The sequence below is a fragment of the Pseudorca crassidens genome, chromosome 10, assembly GCF_039906515.1.
Source record: "Pseudorca crassidens isolate mPseCra1 chromosome 10, mPseCra1.hap1, whole genome shotgun sequence".
Taxonomy (NCBI): Eukaryota; Metazoa; Chordata; class Mammalia; order Artiodactyla; family Delphinidae; genus Pseudorca; species Pseudorca crassidens.
This window is the reverse complement of record NC_090305.1, coordinates 76314443-76338973: the sequence shown is the minus strand read 5'-3', so window position 1 is coordinate 76338973 and position 24531 is coordinate 76314443. Positions and strand designations below refer to the sequence as shown.

The 24531-nt window shown below is 45.6% G+C and overlaps 1 protein-coding gene across 1 annotated transcript; it reads left to right on the top strand.

Moving 5' to 3' along the window:
* On the top strand, positions 1-22534 carry DNASE1L3 (deoxyribonuclease 1L3). Its single transcript, XM_067754919.1, has 8 exons — positions 1-507; positions 5188-5276; positions 8655-8744; positions 9313-9425; positions 11999-12111; positions 14727-14884; positions 20070-20166; positions 20479-22534. The coding sequence occupies exons 1-8, from the start codon at positions 370-372 to the stop codon at positions 20593-20595; spliced, it is 915 nt and encodes a 304-aa protein (XP_067611020.1). The 5' UTR covers positions 1-369; the 3' UTR covers positions 20596-22534.
* Positions 22535-24531: the final 1997 nt, after the last annotated feature.

The following is a 24531-nucleotide window of genomic DNA, read 5'->3' as shown; positions in this document are numbered from 1 at the left end:
TCCATGAGAAGGTACATGGTATGTGACCACAGTAGAGATGACCAGATGTCACAGCTGGCTTCCAGCAGGGTTAAGAGTGACTTTGCAGAGACTGGTGCCTAGATTCAACTGACCAGTTTCCTTACCCGAGTGACAAAAACAAGGGATCCCAAAAACTAGCTAATTTCCTTCATTTCCCTGCGGAATGAAACCCATGATCTTCAGTTCCTCAGAGAAGTGAAAACAGCAACAAGGAATCCAGTAATTCCTGTTATCTGCAGACTTAACAAGTCAGCCAAACAAGTCAGCCGAGCCTGAGGTGGTGGCCAGGAGCCTGCTCTCCAGACACTGCTGTCCTCTCTTCAAGCCCTGAAGCCAGGGGAGCCCGGGATGTCTCTGCTGCTGGCCACCCTGCTGCTCCTCCTCTCCACCCACAGCGTCCTGGCCCTAAGGATCTGCTCCTTTAATGTCAGGTCCTTTGGGAAATCCAAGAAGGCAAACTGTAATGCCATGGATGTCATTGTGAAGGTGAGCCCCCTTTCCTGTCAGAAGGATCGCTGGACACCCTTCACACTCTCTCTACAGCTTTCAGACTTTAAGAGACTCAGGAGGAATTTAACTGAAGTTAGTCCCTAGGGTGAAGGTAGCGTGTGTGTGTGTGTGTGTGTGTGCGCGCGTGTGCGTGTGTGCACGCACACGCGGCCCGCGCGCGAGCTTCTTCCTCGTTCTCTCCCCCTCCAGCCATCCACCTTATCCCAACTTCCAATTCTAATCTTTCTCCCCACTTAGATAAGACTTTCCTTGGGTAATCTGACCAATGTCTTGGGACTGTGTTCACTTTCCTCTGGAGGCAGTTGACTCGCTTTATTTAGAGGTTAATTTATTTTTGATGCTGGAGTTAAAACCTTTCCCAGGACTCTGGGTTTTATTACCTTAGAAAATCCCAGAGGCACCACATTGTGGTGGGAGCACCAGGAGCCCTGGGTTCAGCTTCCACCTGGCAGCCAGGTGCGCCGGCTCCAGAAGGCCTTTCTCCTCTCTGAGCCCCCCAGCCCCCCCACCCCGTGCCTTTCAGCAAGAAAGGGTTATTGTGAAATGTAAGTGCAGCACAGGGTTATTGTGAAAATGTAAAGAGTCCATGATAAGAGCTAACATTTATAAAGCCTTCGCTAAGCCCACTATATGCCAGGCACTGTAGACGCTTTATATAAGACAACTCATTTAACTTATGTTAAATAAGCTATGATCACACCTGTCATGTCTTCATAAATATCGGCCATCACTTCTTCACCCACAATTCCTTCCTCATAAAGCAACTTTCTTTCTTAATAACAGCTTAATTTTTTAAAATTATAGAGGTATAATTTTTCAATTATAAACTTATAATTTACAAATTAATTTTATTAAATTAAAAATAGTCATTATGGACTATTTTGAAAATACAGAAACATATCAAGAAGTATCTTATCACTTGAAGACAACAGTTGTTGGTACTTGGGTAACTTTGTTATGGGCATTTTTCTATTTTGCAGCATGGAGACACCCTATATCATCAGTTTTGTATTCTGCTTTTATATGAGAAGTATTTCACATGTTATTCATATTCTTTTAAAACACAACTTTTAATGCCTTATGCTGTGTTTGCAACATGTTTCATTTAATGCTTTCCTATTTGGGGATGCTTAGGCTGTTTCCAATTTTTCTGTTGCAATGCATCTTCCTCTTTGATCTGTGTAAGTAATAATAATAACAATACTTTGTTGTTTGCCTCCTATATGTCTGGCACTGCTCTAAGTATCCATCTGTCCTCCAGCAATCCTGTGAGGGAATGACTATTATGCCAATTTATAGATGAGGAAACTGAGGTGTAGAGAAGTAGTAGATACCTTTTTACAATGGAAAACATTCCTCAAAGTGGGAAAACTAGACCAAAGGATTAATGCATTTTTTAAGGCTTTTGATACATATTCTAAAATGTCTTCCAGAAAGATCTGACAGTGATAAGTGACTAAATCAGCAGGCTGGCTGGATGACCAGCACCCAGCTCTCCTTGGTGAACCCTGCAAGGCTGATGCCATGAAATGCAAGCCTATATATATTTTTTAACATCTTTATTGGAGTATAATTGCTTTACAATGGTGTGTTAGTTTCTGCTGTATAACAAAGTGAATCAGCTATACATGTACATATAACCCCATATCTCCACCCTCTTGCATCTCCCTCCCACTCTCCCTATCCTACCCCTCTAGGTGCTCACAAAGCACTGAGCTGATCTCCCTGTGCTATGCGGCTGCTTCCCACTAGCTATCTATTTTACATTTGGTAGTGTATATATGTCCATGCCACTCTCTTACTTTGTCCCAGCTTCCCCATATCCTCAAGTCCATTCTCTATGTCTGCATCTTTATTCCTGTCCTACCCCTAGGTTCTTCATAACCATTTTTTTTTTTTTAGATTCTATATATGTTAGCACACGGTATTTGTTTTTCTCTTTCTGACTTACTTCACTCTGTATGACAGGCTCTAGGTCCACTCACCTCACTGCAAACAACTCAATTTCGTTTCTTTTTATGGCTGAGTAATATTCCATTGTATATATGTGCCACATCTTCTTTATCCATGCATCTGTCAATGGACACTTAGGTTGCTTCCATGTCCTGGATATTGTAAATAGTGCTGCAGTAAACATTGTGCTATACGACTCTTTTTTTTTTTTTTTTGGCGGTACGCGGGCCTCTCACTGTTGTGGCCTCTCCCGTTGCGGAGCACAGGCTCCGGACGCGCAGGCTCAGCGGCCATGGCTCACGGGCCCAGCTGCTCTGCGGCATGTGGGATCTTCCCGGACCGGGGCACGAACCCCCGCGTCCCCTGCATCGGCAGGCGGACTCTCAACCACTGCGCCACCAGGGAAGCCCTATATGACACTTTTTGAATTATGGCTTTCTCAGGGTATATAATGCAAGCCTATTAATGGAAGGATCCAGACTTGGACATAGTCTTCCTCCTCTGTCACTACACAGGTGCATTCTCAGCCCCCAGCACTTCTTAATGGCTGCACCGGCCAGTGCTGGTGGCTCTCTCTTCTATGCCCTTCTTGGAGAGGAAACTGGAACATATATGTGCTCTGGAAACAGGACCAGTGGCATATTCCCCCCGCTCCATGTCTTTGGAGAGGACGAAATTAACACTGGGGATACCCTGTCCTTCAGCAACAAATTCCAGCCCACCAGGACCCCATACACACAAAGGTCCCTGTCGTCTCTAATGGGCTTCGACTTGGTCTGCACCCTGGTTTCCAGGTTATTGCTCGTCCTGAAGGAGCCTCTCCTGCATTTTTACTAAGTTCTTCCTCACCTCTCAGGGCCTGTTCAAATGCCTCCTCCTCATTGGAGACTTTCCTGATCCTCTGGGCAGATGTAATTAATTATTCCTCAACATTCTCACAGCTCTGACTTTTATTTAGCACAACTTTCATTTGCCTCTCATTGTAGCTAGTTCTTTGTATTTGTCACTCTCACTGATAATGAGTCTTTGAGGGCAGAACTGTATTTTAATAGTTTAGCATGCTGGGCTTTGCAGTCATGTTAACCTGAGTTCAAATCCTAGTCTTCCACCTACACCAGCTGTGTGACTTTAAACTAGTTACTCAACCACTCTGAGCTCTGTTACCTCCTATGCTTAATGAGCTAAAAATCGTAGTCATCTGATAGGGTTGATGAGGCTCAGAGTAGGCTCACAGTAAATGTTATCTCTTACAGTTATTAACATTATAATTATACCTCTTTATTTCTGCAGTATCCAGCCTGGTATTCTTCACTTACTAAGGGTTTAATAAATGTTTACTATTATTATTATTGTAATTATTCAAGCAAAGCCAAGAGGTAGGACGTGCAGGGGTCATGACCCTGGGCTCTGGACTTGGGTTGCCTAGGTTCACATTCTGCCTCAGCCACTTTCTAGCTGGGTGACTTTGGATACTATCTCAGCTTTCCCAGAAAGAACCTCAGGCTCTTTGTCTTTAAAATGGACATGATAATAGTACTTACCTCAGGGAGTCCATCATTTATTTCAGAGAAGTTAGTTAATTTAACAAAGCACCCAATTTGATACTTAAAACATAGTGCCTAATAATAAAAAAAACAAACAACCCAATCGAAAAATGGGCAGAAGACCTAAGTAGACATTTCGCCAAAAAAGACGTACAGATGGTCAATAGGCACATGAAAAGATGTTCAACATTGCTAATTATTAGAGAAATGCAAATCAAAACTACAATAAGGTATGACCTCACACCAGTCAGAATGACCGTCATTAAAAAGTTTACAAATAACAAATGCTAGAGAGGGTGTGGAGAAAAGGGAAGCCTCCTACACTGTTGTGGGAATGTAAATTGGTGCCGCCACTGTAGAAAACAGTATGGTAGTTCCTCAGAAAAGTAAAAATAGAATTACCATATGATCCAGCAATCCTACTCCTGGGCATATATCCAGACAAAACTATCATTCAAAAAGATACATGCACCCCTATGTTCATAGCAGCACTATTCACAATAGCCAGGACATGGAAACACCCTAAACATCCATCAACAGATGACTGGATAAAGAAGATGTGGTATTGAATACATATACACAATGGAATACTACTCAGCCATAAAAAAGAATGAAATAATGCCATTTGCTGTAACATGGGTGTAACTAGAGATTATCATATGAAGTGAAGTAAGTCAGAAAGAGAAAGACAAATACCATGTGGTATCACTTATATGTGGAATCTAAAATATGACACAAATGAACCTACCTATGAAGCAGAAACAGACTTACATACATAAAAAACAGACTTGTGGTTGCCAAGGGGGAGAGGGGAGGGGAGAAATGAGTGGGAGTTTGAGGTTAGTAGATGCAGACTATTACATATAGAATGGATGGACAACAAGGTCCTACTGTATAGCACAGGGAACTATAGTCAATGTCCTGGGACAAAGCATAATGGAAAAGAATATTAAAAAGAAAGTCTAAAAAAAAGAACGTATATATATGTATAATTGAGTCACTTTGCTGTACAGCAGAAATTAACACAACATTGTAAATCAACTATACTTCAATTAAAAAAAATAGTAACATAGTATGTTATGTTATAGTAAGTGCCCAATAGAAGATTTCATTATTTGTAGTAAATGGCCTCACAACCCCGGGAATTCTCTCTCTGCAGGTCATCAAACGCTGTGACATCATACTCCTGATGGAAATCAAGGACAGCAACAACATAATCGGTCCCACACTGCTGGAGAGACTGAACGGGTAAAGACAGGGCCCCTGGACACTGTCGGCTCAAAGCCAGGTGCAAGGGCATCTGAAAGTCCCTGGGAACTGAAACTAGCGTGAGAGCCAGCACTGGCCCAGACCACCAGGTCACGTGGCCAACACTGCCCAGGCTTTCAACTTTATTAACCGTGGTCCTGAGAACGTTCAACCAGCTAGTTTTTTTTTTTTGCGGTACGCGGGCCTCTCACTGCTGTGGCCTCTCCCGCTGCGGAGCATAGGCTCCGGACGCGCAGGCTCAGCGGCCATGGCTCACGGGCCCAGCCGCCCCGCGGCATGTGGGATCCTCCCGGACCGGGGCACGAACCCGCGTCCCCTGCCTCGGCAGGCGGACTCCCAACCACTGCGCCACCAGGGAAGCCCCAACCAGCTAGTTTTAACATGATAAAGCAAAAGAGGGAAACGGGTGAGGAGTCAGGACCGAGAGAAATGAAAGAAACAGACTAGAGGCTGAGCTGAGAAGTACTGTTACAAAGAAAAGATTGAGCGCAAATATGTAATCATGATATACCCACAGGCTGGAATATTATGTAGCGATTAAACGTCATGGTTACCACAGAATAGGTTAGAGCTAAATATTCTAGCATGGAAAGATGGCTACCATACATGGAAAAAAGCAAGTTCAGAACTGTAGGTAGAAGAGCCCATTTTAGTAGTCACAATACATCATATATGAATGAGGATGTGTTTGAGTTTGCGTCAGCATAAAAGAAAGACAGGAAGGATGTGCTCAAGCTGTTATTAGTGGTTACTTCTGGGGCGGTGGTGGGTATGATCGGAGGACCATTGTGGAAGGGGTGTGAGAAGAAAATGGGGAACATTTGCTTTTTATTTTATATACTTCTGTATGATTTGAATATTTGACAAAAATTCTGAATTGACTCTATAAATTAAAATTTTATAAATGAATGTCCTCGAATAGCTTTCAATGCTATTGGGTTATATTTATGATTTATTTCTCGAAGAATAATCACCCCAGAGTGAGTTAAAAATGCATATTCAAGGGCCCCCGTCTATTACTTCTGAGACACACTAATTTCTTAAAACTTCTAATATAATGTTTCTTTTGTAGCTATAAGATTAAACAATAGAGTATACAATAGGTACCAAGTTCAATTATGTAAAAAAGCAAAACGAAATAAAAAACATATAAAAGATTCAAAGGCAATGAACCAAAATGTGGACAGTGGTACAAATTTACAAGGAATTTAATGTGATTTCTGCTTCTATGTATTTTCTGTATTTTCCGAATTTTCTACAATGAGCATGTTACACTCCCCCTTCCCTTTTCTTATGAAATATTTTAAACATAGTTAAAAGCACAGAGGAGATAACAAACAGCTATGTACCCCCCCATTCAGATTGAAAAAACAGTGATATCTGGCCATTATTATACTATTTTTATAACTAGGAAAACTCACGTTGTGTTTTCGAAATGAATGGTCAATCCAGCCTCATTAGGCTGGGGAGAAGAGCCTTGGATTCTCTCCTTCACACACAGGGCTCTTTGGGCTGACCGCACCCACCCACTCTGGGCCTCAGTTTCTCATCTGAAACCTCAGCCTTGGAGCAGTGTGTCTCCTTTTTAGCCTCCCAGGCCTTCTGTTTCTCAGTCTGCTCTTGACAATGACAGAGGGAGTGTAGCCCAGGGGTTAGGCACCTACGCTCAGCTCGGACCACCTGGGTTTGGATTCTGGCTTTGCCACGAAGGGCAAGTTACTGAACCTCACTGTACCTCATTTTCCCCATCTGTAAATGGAGATAATAATAGAACCCACCATCTTCCTGGGGTGTGGCGATAATTGAATTTAATCATGCATGTAAGTGGTTGAGCTGTGCCTGGTATGGAGCAGTGGCGACTAAACATTGGGGTGTTCATTACTCGTCAAAGTAAGGGAATTGTGATGGCAGGTGATGGTCCAAAGGGCCGTAAGAAACAGCTACCGTTAACACCCTAACCAGGGTATCACAGTTGCCAGGCATCCTGTTAATCAATTTACATGTGCTATTTCATTTCCTCCCCACAGCCGCCTGTAGAGTAGGTACTGTTACTGCTTCCCTTATAGCTGAGGGGCTGAGGCACAGAGAGCAGGGACCTGCCCAGCCAGTAAACGGCCAAACCTACTTTTGAACCTGGGTCGTGTCTGTCTCCAAGGCCAATGCTCTATTCTGAGCCCCCTCAGCCGTCCTTGGAGTGGCTCTGGCCAGTTTTCAGAATTATGAGGGACGGAGGGGATGGGGGCTCCAGGCACCTGCCCGCAGTTGGTCTGGATTAAGTCCTGCCACCTCCAGTGGTCTCGGTTCTCCCCAACCTCCCTAGACTGTGCCATGGACTCCAGGCAGAGCCAGGCCTGTTTGTCTCCTAATTCCCTGTAAGCCAGGAGGGGCCCTTCTCCTCTCACAGCTGAGTCATTGCGAGTAGTTTGCCAACCCAGGACTTGGCAAGGCTAGATTCAGGACAGGGCCAGCCTTCCCAAACTGGAAGCCCAGCAGAATCCACTGTCTGCACTCCTGGGGCTCCCACGACCAGATCTGCCTTAGAATATTCATTCCCAGGAATTTCTGTCGGGTCTAAGTTGACCCCTAAACATTCTGCTTTTTTCCAACGGAACCTGAGAGAACGCCACAGCTTAGACATGCCCCAGATCTTCTCGTGGGAAGATGAAGTAGAACCGTCAGGCTCTGCCCAGGGTGGAGTTATCAGCAAATTTGGCAAACACATCTGAGAGTCAAGTTTCCCTGATAAGGGTGAGAGGTAGGATCAATGGGACTTCAGACAATATCCTCAGCCCCCAGGACAGAAACAATAGCTGATTTGGAATCATAGTTCCAGGACTTGTGAGAAAATGCCTGGGGGTTTTCAGAGCAGAAGAGAATGTCTAAAAAAAATGTTACTGGGAATCCTGCATGTGATAAATGCTCAGGAGTGGTGCATGGACAGGGTGACCTAGTGAGGTATACTCCACCAGGAAGTATGAGGTGCAGCCCAGCCATGGGCCAGAACAGTGTTTCATGGTCTCAGTGGTGTCCCACAGGTACAGGCCAAAGCAGGTGGATTTGGGGGTGAGTAGGATCTGAGTTCAAATCCCAGCTTTGTACTTGCAAATTATAAAAATGGAGTAACAATAGTACCCACCTTATAAGGACAAGAAATAATGGCTGTAAAGATCCTGGTAGATGTTACAGTCCCAGTCAATGGTGGTGGCCATTCTTATGAGACTCAAAGCTTATGATGAACAGAAGCCCTCCTACATGATGTCACAGGAGATACAGAGGCAGACTGGAAGGAGGGGAACCTAGGCAGTAGAGAAATATTTGTTCTTTAAGATGCAATGTAAACTCTTTTTTGTCTTCCAGAAACTCAAGAAGAGGCAAAACATATAACTATATGATTAGCTCTCGTCTTGGAAGAAACACATACAAAGAACAGTATGCCTTTCTCTATAAGTAAGTATAAATTATGCTTGCTGGAACATGGTTCACTTATCAATTATGACTGTGAATAGAATCAAAATTTTTCCTTTCAAACCAAATTTGGATCTCTAACCAGTTCTCAATATTGATCAAAATAATTGCTGTCAAAATCAGGGCTGATGCAAAGTATTAACTCTTCAAAACTAATCTACTGGTTGACTCAGTGACCTGGTCAGGAGAGTGAAGAGTTCTTTTTTCTTCATGGCTAAGTCCTGGCTGGTGATGGAAACCTGAGTTGCCCAGCATGGCTGCTCTGGGACTTCATATTCTCATCTTCTTCCTACTAATAATTTGTTTTGAATCTGACCTTTAAGTTGTGAGTTCCCTAGATAACTAGTACTGCTCAGGTCTTCAGCTCCCAAAGGGCTCTGGTCCTTGAGAAGACTGGACTGAGCCTTGTTCTCAGGCAAAAGATCCCTTCCAGCGCTCAAGCCTGCAGGGGAGGCCAACAGAGCCGTGAGAACCTACGTCTCTGCTTCTTGAAAGAAGGAAGAAGACAACCAACTCATCTGGAAGGACTTTCTGTTTTTTCTTCTTCTAGGGAAAAGCTAGTGTCTGTGAAAGCAAGCTACCTCTACCATGACTACCAGGCTGGCGATGCAGATGTATTTTCCAGGGAACCCTTTGTGGTCTGGTTCCAGTCACCCCACACTGGTGAGACCCACAGGCCCCTCTCACCCCTGATGTCCCCAGCGATCCCATAAATGGGCAGCAGCCCTGAGTGTGGGCTGTGATCCCAGGGTTTATGCGGCACCTTTAGTGAGGCATCAGGCTTGAGATGACCGTTAAGAACTTCTAACACTTGAATGTAGAGGATGCAGTATAGTTTGATGACACTAGGCTGGGTTCTCAGAATGCCATGACTCAAGACTTCCTCAGCTAAGAAGCCACTTTCTTAAATCAATGATAACCTTACTCTCTTTGGAGCATTTAGGCTGATGGAAGTTATTTACAAAAATCCCTTAGTCCCAGTCAAGTACAGCTATTCCTTCATTTGAAAAATTCGAGCCATGGCCAGCAAAGATGATCTCCCAACCTAGAATCACACTGTCCCTCCAGTACCCACTGAGCAATCTCCCGCACAGACTGGGGATGGAGAGGAAATCCAAAAGATTGCACCCTGATCTCTGACAACAATAGTACTTGTATTAGTCACTAACAATTATTGATCCCTGATTAGCGTCAGCTTCCTGTAATCTTTGCAACACCCTGCAAGGTAGCAACTAGGATTATCTCCACTTTACATTGGAAGAGACTGAGGTTCAAATAGATGGGGTCACTTATTCAAGGTCACCCAGCAGTTATTGAAGTGGACGAGCCAGGGTTGCAACTCAAACTGGCATCTCGGAAGCCCACACTTTTTACCACCATGCAACCCTCAATGGACAGTCAAGAATTAATTTGGTTTATAGACTGGAACTATATAGAATCAAATATTTTTCAACACCCACTACATGTCAGGCTCTGTTCTGGGCACTGGACAAGACAGACGAAAGGTCCCTGCCCTTGTGAAGTTATGTTGCAGGGGGGGAGACAGATAATGACCAAATAAATATATGCAGAGCTGTACATATGAACACCTATATCTATACTACACAAATATTAACATCTTGAACTATGAAGTTCACTATTTTGGCAGAGGGTTAATTAGCTCAGGGGCAGAGTATTTCAGGAAAACAAACATGGGAGAATAGTAGGAAATTCCCAGTAGGAAAACAAAAAACAAAAAAAATGAGGAGATGGGGGCTATTGAGGGCAAGAAATGCCTTTCAGAGAGCATGTTCAATAATTGTCTTTGTCACGCACACAACTCACATTTAGCTCACCTGGCAGTGTTAGGAGAGGCCCTCCCCACCAAATTATTATTTCTTCTCTGAGAGAGTCCTCAGCCTTTGTGAACTGCTGAACAAACCTGTTTGTCTGGAGCTTCCACCCTTCCCTACCCCTCCCTCCCACACACCCATCCCCGGCTGGGATGGCACTACAGCTGTGTCATGTTTGTGTCTATCTTGCCCAAGGAAATGTCTTTATGTCCTGCCTGTTTGGGATTAAAGATGAAGGAGTTGGCCATTCATCTATCTTTTCTTTCCTCCATTTATTCTCTCATTCATTCATTCATGTATTCAATCAACAAACATTTCTGAGCACCTCCAATGTGCCGGGCACGGTGCTAAGTGCTGGGGCCAAGAGGGTGAACAAGACAGATAAGCCTGCTCTCACAGAGCTTAGGTTCCAGTGGGCCAAACTAAGGAGCTAAGCAGGTAATTTCAGAGCATGAAGGCAGTAAGCAGGGTTCACTGAATAGCGGGGTGAGGGGCCACCTTAGACAGGGCAATCAGGGATGGCCCCTTGGAGGTGACAGTGGCTGTGACCCGAAGAAGCCAGTCACAGAGAGGTGGTGGAAAGGCATTCTGGAGGGAGGAGGGCACAGTGAGCACACAAGCTCAGAGGTGGGAAAGGAGCTGGGGTGTTTAGGGGATCAAAAAGAGGTTGGGGAGTGGAGAGGAGGAGTGTGGGGGAGAGTGAGAGACAGGCTGCTGGACCAGGGTGTGGTCCTGGAGACAGGCTGCCGGTCTGAGTCCCGGCTCCCTGCTGTGGGACTTGAGCAGTGATCACTCAACAGCCCCCTGCTCCTGAGTAGGAGTGAGGACCCAGGCACAGAACAAGGGAAAGCCCGAGGAGGAGGTATTCAGAACGACACAGATGGGCAAGACGCCCACCCCTCTCTCAGGCTCCCTCAGTCCCTCCTGGTGGGGGAGGTTTTCAGACACTCCACAAAGGACCACTTTGTGTTTTAAATAAACTTTTCCAGGCTTTTTTTTTTTTTTCTGATTACAAAAGGAGTATAAACTGACAAGCCTCAATTTTTTAAATTAGAAAAAACATTGTACAAAGCCAAACAGCCTTCGTATTTTAAAAAAATAGAAAATACAGGGTTTTTTAAAATGAGAAAATAAAAACACCCACAATGCCGGTGAGGAACACTGTCTACCAGCTTTCTCTTAGCCACGCAGGGCGAGTCGGAGAAAAGAGGCTTTCGTGTGCTGAGAATAGCTGCCTTATGACCCTAAGATCATTCAAATCTCAACCGCTGGACCCTCTGGAAATGGGGGGCCCCAGACGACACAGTCCGTGCCTTTTGGGGGCACAGCCTGTTTCCCTCAAGCAGTGTTCGTGGAATCTCACCAGAGGAAACGTGTGACCTCTGCCTCTTTCCTCTTCCTCAGCTGTCAAGGACTTCGTGATTGTTCCCCTGCACACCACCCCTGAGACATCCGTTAAAGAGATTGACGAGCTGGCTGATGTCTATACGGATGTGAAACGTCGCTGGAAGGCGGAGGTGATGACCCTCTGTGTCTGCTGAATGCCCATCTAGCAGGGGCAGAATCTGGTCCCTGAGAGGGAGGGCGAGGACGCAGGGCCTGTGCAGACCACCACCACTTTAGAGTCTCATTTTAGGCCTTTCCTCAGCCCTAAATATCTCTCTGCTGAATCTGCCTGGGTACCATCCATGTGGGCCTTGGGAATTCACACACTGCTCCACTGATAATGGCGGCCAACATTCACTGAGCGAATGAGTACCTGGTGCCGGGCACTGTGCCAAGACTGGACACGGACAAGTTTATTTAATCCTCCCAATAGCCTGATGAGATAACTATTTTGATCATTCCCACTTCACGACTGAGAATAGTAAGACAAAGAGAGGTCAGGAGTCTTTCAGCTACAAGGGACAGAATCTCAAAATGGCTCATGAAAAGGAAGAGCAATTTATTGGTTCAGGCATAGCTGGACCCAGGGCTCAGACAAGGTAATCAGGGCTTGTCTTGCCTCTCTCTCCATCTCTTGACCTTCCTTTCCCCTGGGTGGGCTCCATTCTCAGGCTGGCTCCACCCTTGGGATGGTAAGATAGTTGCCAGCAGCTTCCAGAGCAACTGACAAATTTTCTGCCCCACAATGCAACAAATACCCTGGGATTGAGTCTCATTGGCTATAATTGTGTCACATGTCCGTCCCTGAACCAATCACTGTGATCAGGTGGTTGAGATGCCCTGATTGGTTAAGTCTGTTTCAGCTTTACCCCAACCTCATGGACTAAGGTGGAGGAGGGAGATGGTTTCCCAAAGAAATTAGGGGTGCTATTCTCACAGAAGGGGAATACATCCACCATCTCTCTTGGTTTCAATTATTTCCTCATGTGGACAACAGGGATGCCACCTCCTGATCTGCGAGGCCTGTGAAAGCTCTTGGCAAATGTGGAAGTGCTTCAGAGGGCTCTTCCTCATTCCTCTTTTCTCCTTTTGAGATGTGACTCCAGTGACCCCCTTCCTCCTCCTCAGTTTTGCTGCTCTAAGTGCAAAATCAGTCAAATAAAGTGTGGACACAGAGCTGGGGCATGGCGCACACAAGGGGTATATTTCGTTACTTATTTGTAAAAAGCAGGGCAAGAGAAAGACTCATTTGTTCCTAAAATTATCAATTCCACTCATTCATTAAGCAAGAATTTATTGAGCATCTGTTAAGTGCCAGGCAGTGGGGAGCCATCAGTGGCACAAAAATGAACAAGAGGGGAAACTCTTGTGCTCTGAGGGAGGGGCCTTCAGTGAGGCTGATCAGGGTTCAATAGCCTAGAGCGGGTCACTTTACCCCTCTATCCTTTTTCCACAGGGCTGTCAAAGGTTCCTTCTACCTCCTGGTGTTTATTCTAAGATTTAAATTAAACTTTAGAAAATACTTAACGCTGAGCCTGGTACACAGTGAATGCTCAATAAATCATGCCTATATTAATAGAAGCTGGTTGACACTCGGGTTAAGGATGACATCCTGTCCTCAACTGCGCCCACCGACCTCAGGGAAAACCATGATACCCAAGGTCAAAATAAAATGTTTTTGACGAAAACTCTAAAGTTAGCAACAGCGCCAAACAATAGCACAAACAAGGAAATCTGTGTTTCCTCTTGAGGAATATTAAAATTCTGTTTCAAGAGTCCTGCAAGGAAAAACACTTTCAAGATAGAATGCTCTGATGGTGGCCTCGGGGCAGAGGCGGACAGCTCATTCTATCACCCCCCCTCCACCCCCCACTTAAGCCTCTTCTCACTTCCCCAATAGGCAAAATTTCCACAGGAGTAAGTTCCTAGCTTCAAAAGAGGAGAGAAAGAGCAGTGCCAGAGCTGTCAAATATACCACCCGAGTTCATCTTCCCTGCTTGCAAACAAAAGGCATCAAATCATTCATATGTTTATACCTTACAGTAGTTTAAGCCAGAGACAAAAGAAGTGAGGGAATAACTGAGCTGGATTCTTCCATCCCCACCTACATCTGCACCCCAAATTCCAAAGATTTGGTGACTAAGAACAGGAGGGAGCAGATACAGCAAACAACCTTCTTCCCACTGAGGACACACTTCCTTGTCATACTCGCCTGTCAAATACTCAGCAGAACTGTGGCTCAATTTTAAACTGTGGCCTCTTCTTTTAAAAAGCAAAATGAAATTAAGACCCTTTATTATTTTGCTGGGGCTGCCGTAACAAAGTACCAAAGACTGGGTGGCTTAAACAACAGAAATTTATACCCTCACAGTTCTGGAAGGCTGGATGTCCAAGACCAAAGCGGCAACAGGGTTTGGTTCTTCTGAGGCTTCTCTCCTTGGTCTTCCCTCTGTGTCTATGTCCTAATCTCTTTTTATGAGGACACGAGTCACATCAGATTAGGGTCCACCCATATAACCTCATTTTACCTGAATTAGCTCTTTAAAGGTCATCTACAAATACAGTCACATTCTTAGGTACTGGGGGTTAGAACATATGAATTTTATGAATCTGGGGGGACACAATTCAGCTGATAATAGAACTCGTCGTTTATTGGGTGTGCGAGGTGGAGTCACTGCTACCAGTTCTGCCTGAAAGCATTAGACAACAATGCCTACAGGTGACAGTTTCGCATCTTGTCTTTCAGAATTTCATTTTCATGGGTGACTTCAATGCCGGCTGCAGCTACATCCCCAGGAAGGCCTGGAAGAACATCCGCCTGAGGACCGACCCCAAGTTCATTTGGCTGATCGGGGACCAAGAGGATACCACGATCAAGAAGAGCACAAACTGTGCCTATGACAGGTAGGAGGCATCTGCCAGACCATCGCTAGCCCACACAGTGCTCGGTGTGCATTGGAAAAGGTGGCCCCCTCTGGGCAGATGAAGCTCTTGGCTTGGAGAGCTGAGCCTAAATAGACTTTAAGCTTCTCCACTGGGTACTTTGTGCAGTACGCAACCTGCGTGACCATCTATGATGGCCTTGGTCACTGTAGCTTAGCAGTGGCAAATGCAGGCTTTGCTGTCAGATGGGCCTGGGTTCAAATCCTGGCTCTACCACTTAATATGTCTGGGACCAAGAGACTTAAGCGCTCTGTGTCTTTGTTCCCTTACCCGTAAAATGGAGATTGTAGTAGTGCCTCACTCATACATGAAGACTAAACAAAGTAACATATATAAATCTTCACGTACAATGTCTGGAATATGGTAAATGCTCAATATATTCATTGGCTGTCACTTATTCCATCACAAAGACATACCACAGTTTACTCACTCAGTCCTCTGTCACTGGGCATTAGGTTATTACCAAGGGTTTGCTATTAAAAGCATAGCTGAAATGAACATCCTATATATGATTTTTTTTTTTTTTTTTCCGGCACGCGGGCCTCTCACTGTTGTGGCCTCTCCCGTTGCGGAGCACAGGCTCCGGACGCGCAGGCTCAGCGGCCATGGCTCACGGGCCCAGCCGCTCTGCGGCATGCGGGATCTTCCCAGACCGGGGCACGAACCCGTGTCCCCTGCATCGGCAGGTGGACTCTCAACCACTGCGCCACCAGGGAATTTTGTGTTTATTTATGATTTCCTCAGGGTAAAAGTCTAAAAATGAGACTAGTTAGTGCAAGGAAATTTACACTTCTAATGCTTTTGCTCTACACTTTTTTTTTTTTTGGCTGTGCCTCATAGCTTGCGGGACTTTAGTTCCCTGACCAGGGACTGAACCCGGGCCATGGCAGTGAAAGCGCCGACTCCTAACCACTGGACTGCCAAGGAATTCCTACACATTTCTAAATGCAAATATGTACATTTAAATAATAGCATTCTCTGGTATTTGTAAAGCCTCCCTGGAGATTTTCGATCAGCTTTCAGCTTTGCTCCTTAAGTCAGGAGGGAGGTGAGGGGGGACCTGAAGCGTGTGAATGTTCATGACCGGCACATCCACAGCGGACACCACAGGCAGGAAAGTCCCTAGGAGCCCTGTTCCCAGGAGTGGTTGCTGTTCCCCAAGCTCAGTCTGCACGAGACAGCCATCTGCAAGCAGACAGTTTCCATTTCTCTAGTTTTGAGTTCTGAGTTTCCTTCCCATCCCGTGACCTCCTCTGCTCCTGTTAGAGCTTTCAGGGCTGGTGCACCCTCTGCAGACATCATCACTTCTGCTGCCCAAGGTGGAAACAGCCCTGGCCCTGGGGGAAGTAGAACCAAGGTGAGAAGTTACAGGAGACTGAGCTTCCTGGGTACCTGCCCCCTGGGTACCACATCCCATTGTGAGGGGCTGCAGCAAAGCTGGTTGGAGAGGGCCAGTCACCCACTCGCCCACTTGCACATGCCAGCTGTGTGTCCTTGGGCAGGTCAAGTCCCTTCTGTGGTCCCATTCTTTTTCCCTGGCAGAGGAGAGGGAGGTGATCGAAAGTAATGGAGCAGAAGAACAGTGAATCCCAGGGAAAGATGGATTAGATGGGGTGGCTGAACAGGTTAAAAAAGGTGTTTACTAAAGGACCCCCAGTATTACACACTTGTATGCCAAAAGGTGGCAGGATTACAATGTGCCTTTTTAAACATTAATTTCTTGTTTTGCTGCTCTGAATTTTCTATGTTTTCCGTAACAGTATATATCTTTTATGGTTTGTAAAAAGGCATATGAGGGGAGAAGATGAAATGGCCTCAATTCCCGTCTTTGTTCTGTGTGCAAATATTTATTGAACACTTTCCATGTGCTGAGTGCTAGTGGACAGGCCGAGATGCCCAGAGCTGGCTGGGCACTGGAGCAGCCTCAGGGAGCTTAGTGTGATCTGCAGACTCACCGGCACACAGAACTAGCAGAAGTCTGAAATGGGGGAGCCTTAACTATGCTGTTCTTGACCCTCTGGGTCTGAAAGGATGGCTTCAAGAAATCTCCACCCAAGGGACTTCCCTGGCGGTCCAGTGGTTAAGACCTCTCCTTCCGATGCAGGGGGTTTGATCCCTGGTTGGGGAGCTAAGATCCCACATGCCTCGCGGCCAAAAAGCCAAAAGAAACATCAAACAGAAGCAATATTGTTAACAAATTCAATAGACTTTAAAAATGGTCCACATCAAAAGAAAAAAATCTTTTAAAAAAAAAGAAATCTCCACCCAAACGCGAAGAGTTTACTTACGGAGATTAGTTAAAAATTAACCCGGTGGTGCTGGTCGCAAACAAAGGAAACCAGGTCAGCTGGTCCGAATCGCGGAAAGCTCATTGGACAGTCATGGGCTGGCAGTTTAACCCAGCTTGTCATTCTTCAGCCAGTCAGCTGGGGCCATGTAGACCCAAACTGCGTCACCCCACTCGGGATACATTAGATTCCATTTAACCACCGCGTCCCCATTTTCTGTCATCACTGCAAAGCAACTGTACTATGGTTTTTCTCTATATTTGTCTTTAAATCTATTCATTTATTACTGAAATAAATATATTTTAAAAGGAAATTTCATAAAGCTAAGGTAAGAAAACAGCACCACTTGCCATAAATAAAATATAATTGTAAAAGTAAGCCCAGTGAAAACCGAACAATGTTACATTATACCTTAATTCTCTCATCTGCAGAATGCTCTCTCTTGGTCAAAATAGGAGCTTAGGGAGACATTAAAGATAAACCAGAGGGCTTCCCTGGTGGCGCAGTGGTTGAGAGTCCACCTGCCGATGCAGGGGACACGGGTTCATGCCCCGGTCTGGGAAGATCTCACATGCCGCAGAGCGGCTGGGCCCATGAGCCATAGCCGCTGAGCCTGCGCGTCCGGAGCCTATGCTCCGCAACGGGAGAGGCCACAACAGTGAGAGGCCCGCGTACCGCAAAAAAAAAAAAAAAAGATAAACCAGAACCTTTCTCCATAATTGAATCAGAAAATGTGAAAATAATTGCAAAGGGAACATCTTTTCAGGACGCAAGCCATTGCAATGTGCTGTGATGTCCATGTCTCTTCTACCGCCAGGGCTCCCTGCTCACACGAGAGACACTGCCCTGGTGCCCACAGATCACCACAGAGCTGACCCTGTTTCCCAACCATAGGCACTGTCCTGAGGGTCTCTGTCATGGAGGGGGAAATTTCTGCCTCAACCCCTCTTGAGTTCTTATGGCTGGACGATAATAAAATTGACACAAGACCAATTAATAGGAGAAAAAGAAACAAATCTTAATTTGTGCACATGGAGGTCTCATAGAAATAGGACCTAAGAAGTGGTCAAATCGCAGCAATATCTTTTTTGATCCACCTCCTGGAGTAATGAAAATAAAAACAAAAATAAACAAATGGACCTAATTAAACTTAAAAGCTTCTGCACAGCAAAGGCAACCATAAACAAAACAAAAAGACAACCCACAGAATGGGGAGAAAATATTTGCAAATGGAACAACTGACAAGGGATTAATCTCTAAAATATACAAACAGCTCATGCAGCTCTATGTCAAAAAAACAATCAAAAAATGTGCAGGAGATCTAAATAGACATTTCTCCAAAGAAGACATACAGATGGCCAAAAGGCACAGGAAAAGATGCTCAACATCACTAATTATCAGAGAAATGAAAATCAAAACTACAATGAGGTATCACCTCACACCAGTCAGAATGGCCATCATCAAAAAGTCTACAAATAACAAATGCTGGAGAGGGTGTGGAGAAAAGTGAACCCTCCTACACTGTTGGTGGGAAAGTAAATTGGTACAACCACTACGGAGAACAGTATGGATGTTCCCTAAAAAACTAAAACTAGAACTATCATATGATATAGTAATCCCACTCCTGGGCATATATCCAGAGAAAACCATAATCCGAAAGGATACATGCACCCCAGTGTTCACTGCAGCACTATTTACAACAGCCAAGACATGGAAGCAACCTAAACGTCCATTGTTAGAGGAATGCATGAAGAAGATGTGGTACAATGGAATGTGGTACAATGGAATACAATGGAATATTACTCAGCCATAAAAAATAATGGAATAATGCCATTTGCAGCAACATGGGTGGACCTAGAGATTATCATACTAAGTGAAGTAAGCCAGACAGAGAAAGACAAATATCATATGATATCACTCCTATGTGGAATCTAATTTAAAAAAATAAAGATACAAATGAACTTATTTACAAAACAGAAACAGACTTACAGATATTGAGAACAAACTTATGGTTACCAAAGGGGGAATGTGGGATAAATCAGGAGCTTGGGATGAACACACACACACACACACACACACACACACACACACACACACACACACACACTACTATATATAAGACAGATAACCAAGAAGGACCTACTGTACAGCACAGGGAACTCTACTCAGTATTCTGTGATAACCTATATGAGAAAAGAATCTTAAAAAGAATGAATATATATATGTGTATAACTGAGTCACTTTGCTGTACACCTGAAACTAACACGACATTGTAAATCAACTATACTCCAATAAAATTAAAATAAAAAAAAGAAGTGGTCAAAGCAGGCAGCTTTTATACTTTTTAGACCAAAAAAAAAATACATTTGTGAGGAATTGAGAGGACAAAGAAACTCAGGTTTTGGGTTCTCAATGAGTGAAGAATCTAAAGAGAATTTGGGCTTGGAGTAGTGAATTAAAGAAGTAACAAGGTTTGTTCACACAGGCTTCTTGGCCTGAATTCCCTTTCTCTGGGGATAAGGGTGCTGGTCCTTCCTTCTACCTCCAGATGCAGGGAGTGCATCTTTCACAGGGGAGATTTATTTCCTGCTTTCAGGGAGACTGACAGGAGGGTCAGTGTCCCTACTGCATTAGCCGTTTAAGTAACTTTAATTCAAAATAATCAATATGCCATTGTGGCATATTTTGGGGTGGCCCGCCCTGAGCTTCAACACAAGCTAAAGCCAGGGCTGGACTTTTGAACTCCATGTGAAAGCGCCAAGCGGTTCAGTCATTCTAGATGTCAAGCAGGAAGCCTGGTTTGATCTCAGAAATCAACAGGGTGGATTAACGTGACTATCTTCCCTCTTCTTCTCCAGGATCGTGCTTAGAGGACAAGAGATCGTCACCTCTGTTGTCCCTCAATCAAACAGCATCTTTGACTTCCAGAAAGCTTACGGGTTGACTGAAGAGAAGGTACAGCTGTCGTCTTGTTTTTCTGTGCCACCGTCCTGGGAGGATGGGTTGGTGTCACCCAGTGGTGGTTCAGGTCACCAATGGAGATCTGACATTGAGCCACTGGACCTTGAGTCTCAAAGTCTATGATTCTGTGACTTGAGGACCTGCCTCAATTTCTGACTGAACTGGTGCAGGGACAATGCTCTCAGTGCATGTCCTGTTGGGTGACTTGGGGCATTTCATCCTGGGCCTCCCTCAGCTTGAATTCGTTCATCACTGAAATGAAAGTGTCTCCTAATTCCCAAATTTATCTCTCCTTTCTCTTTACAGGCCCTGGATGTCAGTGACCACTTTCCAGTTGAATTTAAACTTCAGTCTTCAAGGGCCTTCACCAACAGCAAAGAATCTGTCTCTCCAAAGAAGAAAAAAAAGACCAGTCGCGCCTAGATACAAGGGTGCCATTTTATTCACCATTTCTTGCCTCTACATAAAGCAGCTCCAATAGGTATGAACTGTTCCCGGCACTCAGGAAACAAGACTGGCCCAACTGCGTTCATTTTTCAACTTGTATCTAATTCATCTTGAGCCAAACTGGGAAGAGTGTCTTCTATTCTCCCTCTAGAGCTCGAGCTCATACCTCCCCTGAATTACTCAAAAGGAAACTAGGGTCTTTTGCAGTCCAAAACGATGGCCTTCATGTCGGGAGCTAGAGCCTCATCAGCTGTCACTGCTCTACCTGCCGAGAGAGGCCGCAGGAAGAGGAACATCAGCTTTCCGTCTTCTTGAGGGCGTCCTGTTCCATGCGAAATGACCAGAAATGCCAAGAACACCAAGGCCCCAACTGTAGCCCATGATTTGGGCAATGAACTGAGTCAGGATCTGGCCCTCCTGTCTGAGGCCAGGCCACAATCATATCTTGCAGGGATGAAGGGTGAAGGCCATTCCCACTGGTCTCCCTGCCTCCAAATAGTCCTCCAACTCAGCCAGCCCAGTAACCACCAGTGTCCTCCTTTGAAATTCCAATCTGACCACAGCACCCCCTCTTTCCCACCCCCTGCTTTAAAAGCCCCTGAAGGAGCTCCCATCACCACCTGGAGAGAGCCCAGGGCATTTGGACACCCATGAAGGTCTCTATTACCTGGCCTATCATGTCAGCCTTACCTTCGTCCCACCTTGCACTTTTGCCCAGCAGGACTGCCCCTTCCCCGCATGCCGCAAGCTCTCCCTCCTTCTGGGCTCTGGCTCAGCCCAGCCCAGAGCCTGGGCAACTAACCCCGGCCACCCCAACATATGCCATACCCCTATTATAACATTCACCACACTGCATGTCACCAAGACCACTATTTGGGCTCTTTGGGGGACGTGGTGGGACGAAGGCCCAGTTGGCTGGGAGGGACTGGAGGATTTTGTTATCTTTCTGCAACTAAAGACTTGCAGAGGAGTCCAGCAGCGAGGCACCATTTTACCTATATCCACGGTGACCATTTTTTTGGTTTGTTTTGCTTTGTTTTCCCTTATATTGTTTCTCTGTCCAAGTAGTACGTGAACAGGGCTAAATCTGCAAGCAGTACCAAGGAATAAGCAAAGAGAAGGAACGCTGTGCCTTGGCCCCCCTGGTGTCCTGTCTCAGAAGCAGCCCCTCCTACCAGCTTACGCATCCACCAGAGAGTCTGCATAAATAAGCACCGTGTGTAACTTTGAGAAATACAGAGTATAGCATTCTATACACGTGGTCCCACTCTGCTGATTTTCCTAAATATATCCAGGACGATGTGACTTTCGATATAAGAAAACGAGACTGTGAGCCTGATTTTTTTTCTATACATTTATTTGTTTGTTTGTTTGTTTGGCTGTGTTGGGTCTTCGTTGCTGTGTGCGGGCTTTCTCTAGTTGTGGCGAGCGGGGCTACTCTTCATTGCGGTATGTGGGCTTCTCATTGTGGGGGTTTCTCTTGTCATGGACCATGGGCTCTAGGCATGTGGGCTCAGTAGTTGTGGCTCACGGGCTCTAGAGCACAGGCTCAGTAGTTGTGGCGCACGGGCTTAGTTGCTCCACGGCATGTGGGATCTTCCCGGACCAGGGCTCGAACCCATGTCCCCTGCATTGGCAGGAGGATTCTTAACCACTGTGCCACCAGGGAAGCCCAGAGGCTGTATTTTTATTAACAGAACTTGCTTCATTGAAGGGTAGGCCAGGTAAGCCTTTGGGTACATATGGCTCTCAATTATTTAGAATGAATTTCTGCCATACAAGGAATCAGGCGAAGTTTCCATTTCTTTCTTTTTTTTTTTTTGGTCGTGCCAGGTGGCTTGCAGGATCTTAGTTCTCCGACCACAGATTGAACCTGGGCCCTGGGCAGTGTAAGTTTGAAGTCCTAACCACTGAACCGCCAGGGAATTCCCTTTTTTTTTCTTTAATAAATTTATTTATTTATTTTTGGCTGTGCTGGGTCTTTGTTGCTGCGTGCAGGCTTTCTCTAGCTGCAGAGAGCAGGGGCTACTCTTCGTTGTGGTGCGCGGGCTTCACACTGCGGTGGCTTCTCTTGCTGCGGAGCACGGGCTCTAGGTGCACGGGTTTCCGTAGTTGTGGTGCACGGGCTTAGCTGCTTCGTGGCATGTGGGATCTTCCCAGACCAGGGCTCGAACCCGTGTCCCCTGCATTGGCAGGAGGATTCTTAACCACTATGCCACCAGGGAAGTCTTCCATTTCTTTATCATTCAACACAGCAAGTATTTTGGCAAGTCTTGAGAAATGGAGATGCCTCTATTTCCAGTCTTCGCTATTTTCTCGTCTTCATCAACATTCCTTTCCTGCCTCAAACAAACATGCTCCCCAGTGCCCTTCATCCTGTCCCTGTGAGTCAGTGGCGCGGGTGGGAAGGAGAGAAGGGAGCTTCTCCAGGTCAGCGACCCTGGCTCCCATCTCTCCCTCGGACTGAAGAAGGCCAGTGTAAAGGGCAGTTGCCAAACCGGGAGAGGAAAGAGTGACAAACTGGAGGCCACATCCCTCTTCCCTCCCAGAAGGAGAAAACGCACCCAGCCCAGGGATGTGTGGGTGAGAGAGGTTCACACCTGTGTCAGCCACCTAGGACCCCTATCGGGGCTTCCACCCAAATAGTCCTGAAGGCAGAGGCCACGCTGAGGAGCCAGTATTCCACGTCACTAACCCACAGGTCACATCTTGAAGGAGGAGTGGGTAACCGCGGTCCCACAGGACGCTGGCAGCAGTGTGTTCAAGCTTTAGGATTCAGGGAAACTACTGAAATTAAGTAAATCTAAAGGAATTTCAAGGAAACAAGGATGCGCACGCATACACACTCGATCCTTCTGGGAAAATGGGATGGGAAACAGTGAGGGCTCTGCATGCAACACTAGCTGAATGACTGCTTGGTTCCCCAGGCTTCATGGGGCCAAGGGCAAAGGGGGCGGCCCTAGTCCAAGCCACTGCCTCTTGTTTGATGACATCACAGCCTCCTTACTGGTCCCACCACCTCCCCACTACAATCTGTTCTCCTCCCACAAGCAGGGTGTGCTCCCTAAAATGCAAATCTCATCCTATCTCTCCCCTGCCTTAAACCCTCAATGGCTCCCCATTTCTCTCCGCATAAAGACCCAAGTCCTCACCACGGCCCACAAAGCTCTGTGGTGCTTGGCTTTCACTTACCTTTCCAGCTCCATTTTCAACCAGGTACATTCTGTAGCCACATCGCTTTGTTTCTCTGTTCTTCAGGCTCTCCTCAGCCCCTGGGCCTCTTCACATACTGTTTCCCTCCTCCTGCATCACTCTTCTCCCCCTTCAGTTAGCAAACTTCTCATTCCTCGAAACTCAACTTAAACCTCACTCAATCAGAGAGGCCTCCCCTGATCAGCTCTCCCCAGTCTACTTTGGGACCCTCATTTACATCTTCCCACAGTGCCCTGTGTGTCCCCTTCCTAACCCTCATCACATGTGTAATCACCTGTCCAATGTCTGTTTCCCATCCCCAACCTACTACCTCTATGGGAGCAGAGCTATGTCTTCTTAGTCACTGCTCAATAAATTTTTGTCAGGTTAATTAAACTCAGGGGGCACAACTGTGCCACCTTGGAGTAAAAAGCAATAGCCTTTACACAGTTATCCTTTAAAAAAAATTATTTTGAGCAAAAGATAGTAAACATTGGGTAGTAGAATCGTTGTAATTTTTCTTTTAGAAATCCTTCCGGATGGAAATACTTAATTTGCAAAGTCAGGGAATGATTTTTGCTGGTTCAAACTGGGGATTTAAAAAAATAACAGTACCCTCTAGTGTACTGTAGTTTCTCAAAGAACACCTGAAAGATATAAACTAGAATGGCAGGAATTCCCAGGTGGTCCAGTGGTTAGGACTCTGCGCTTCCACTACCA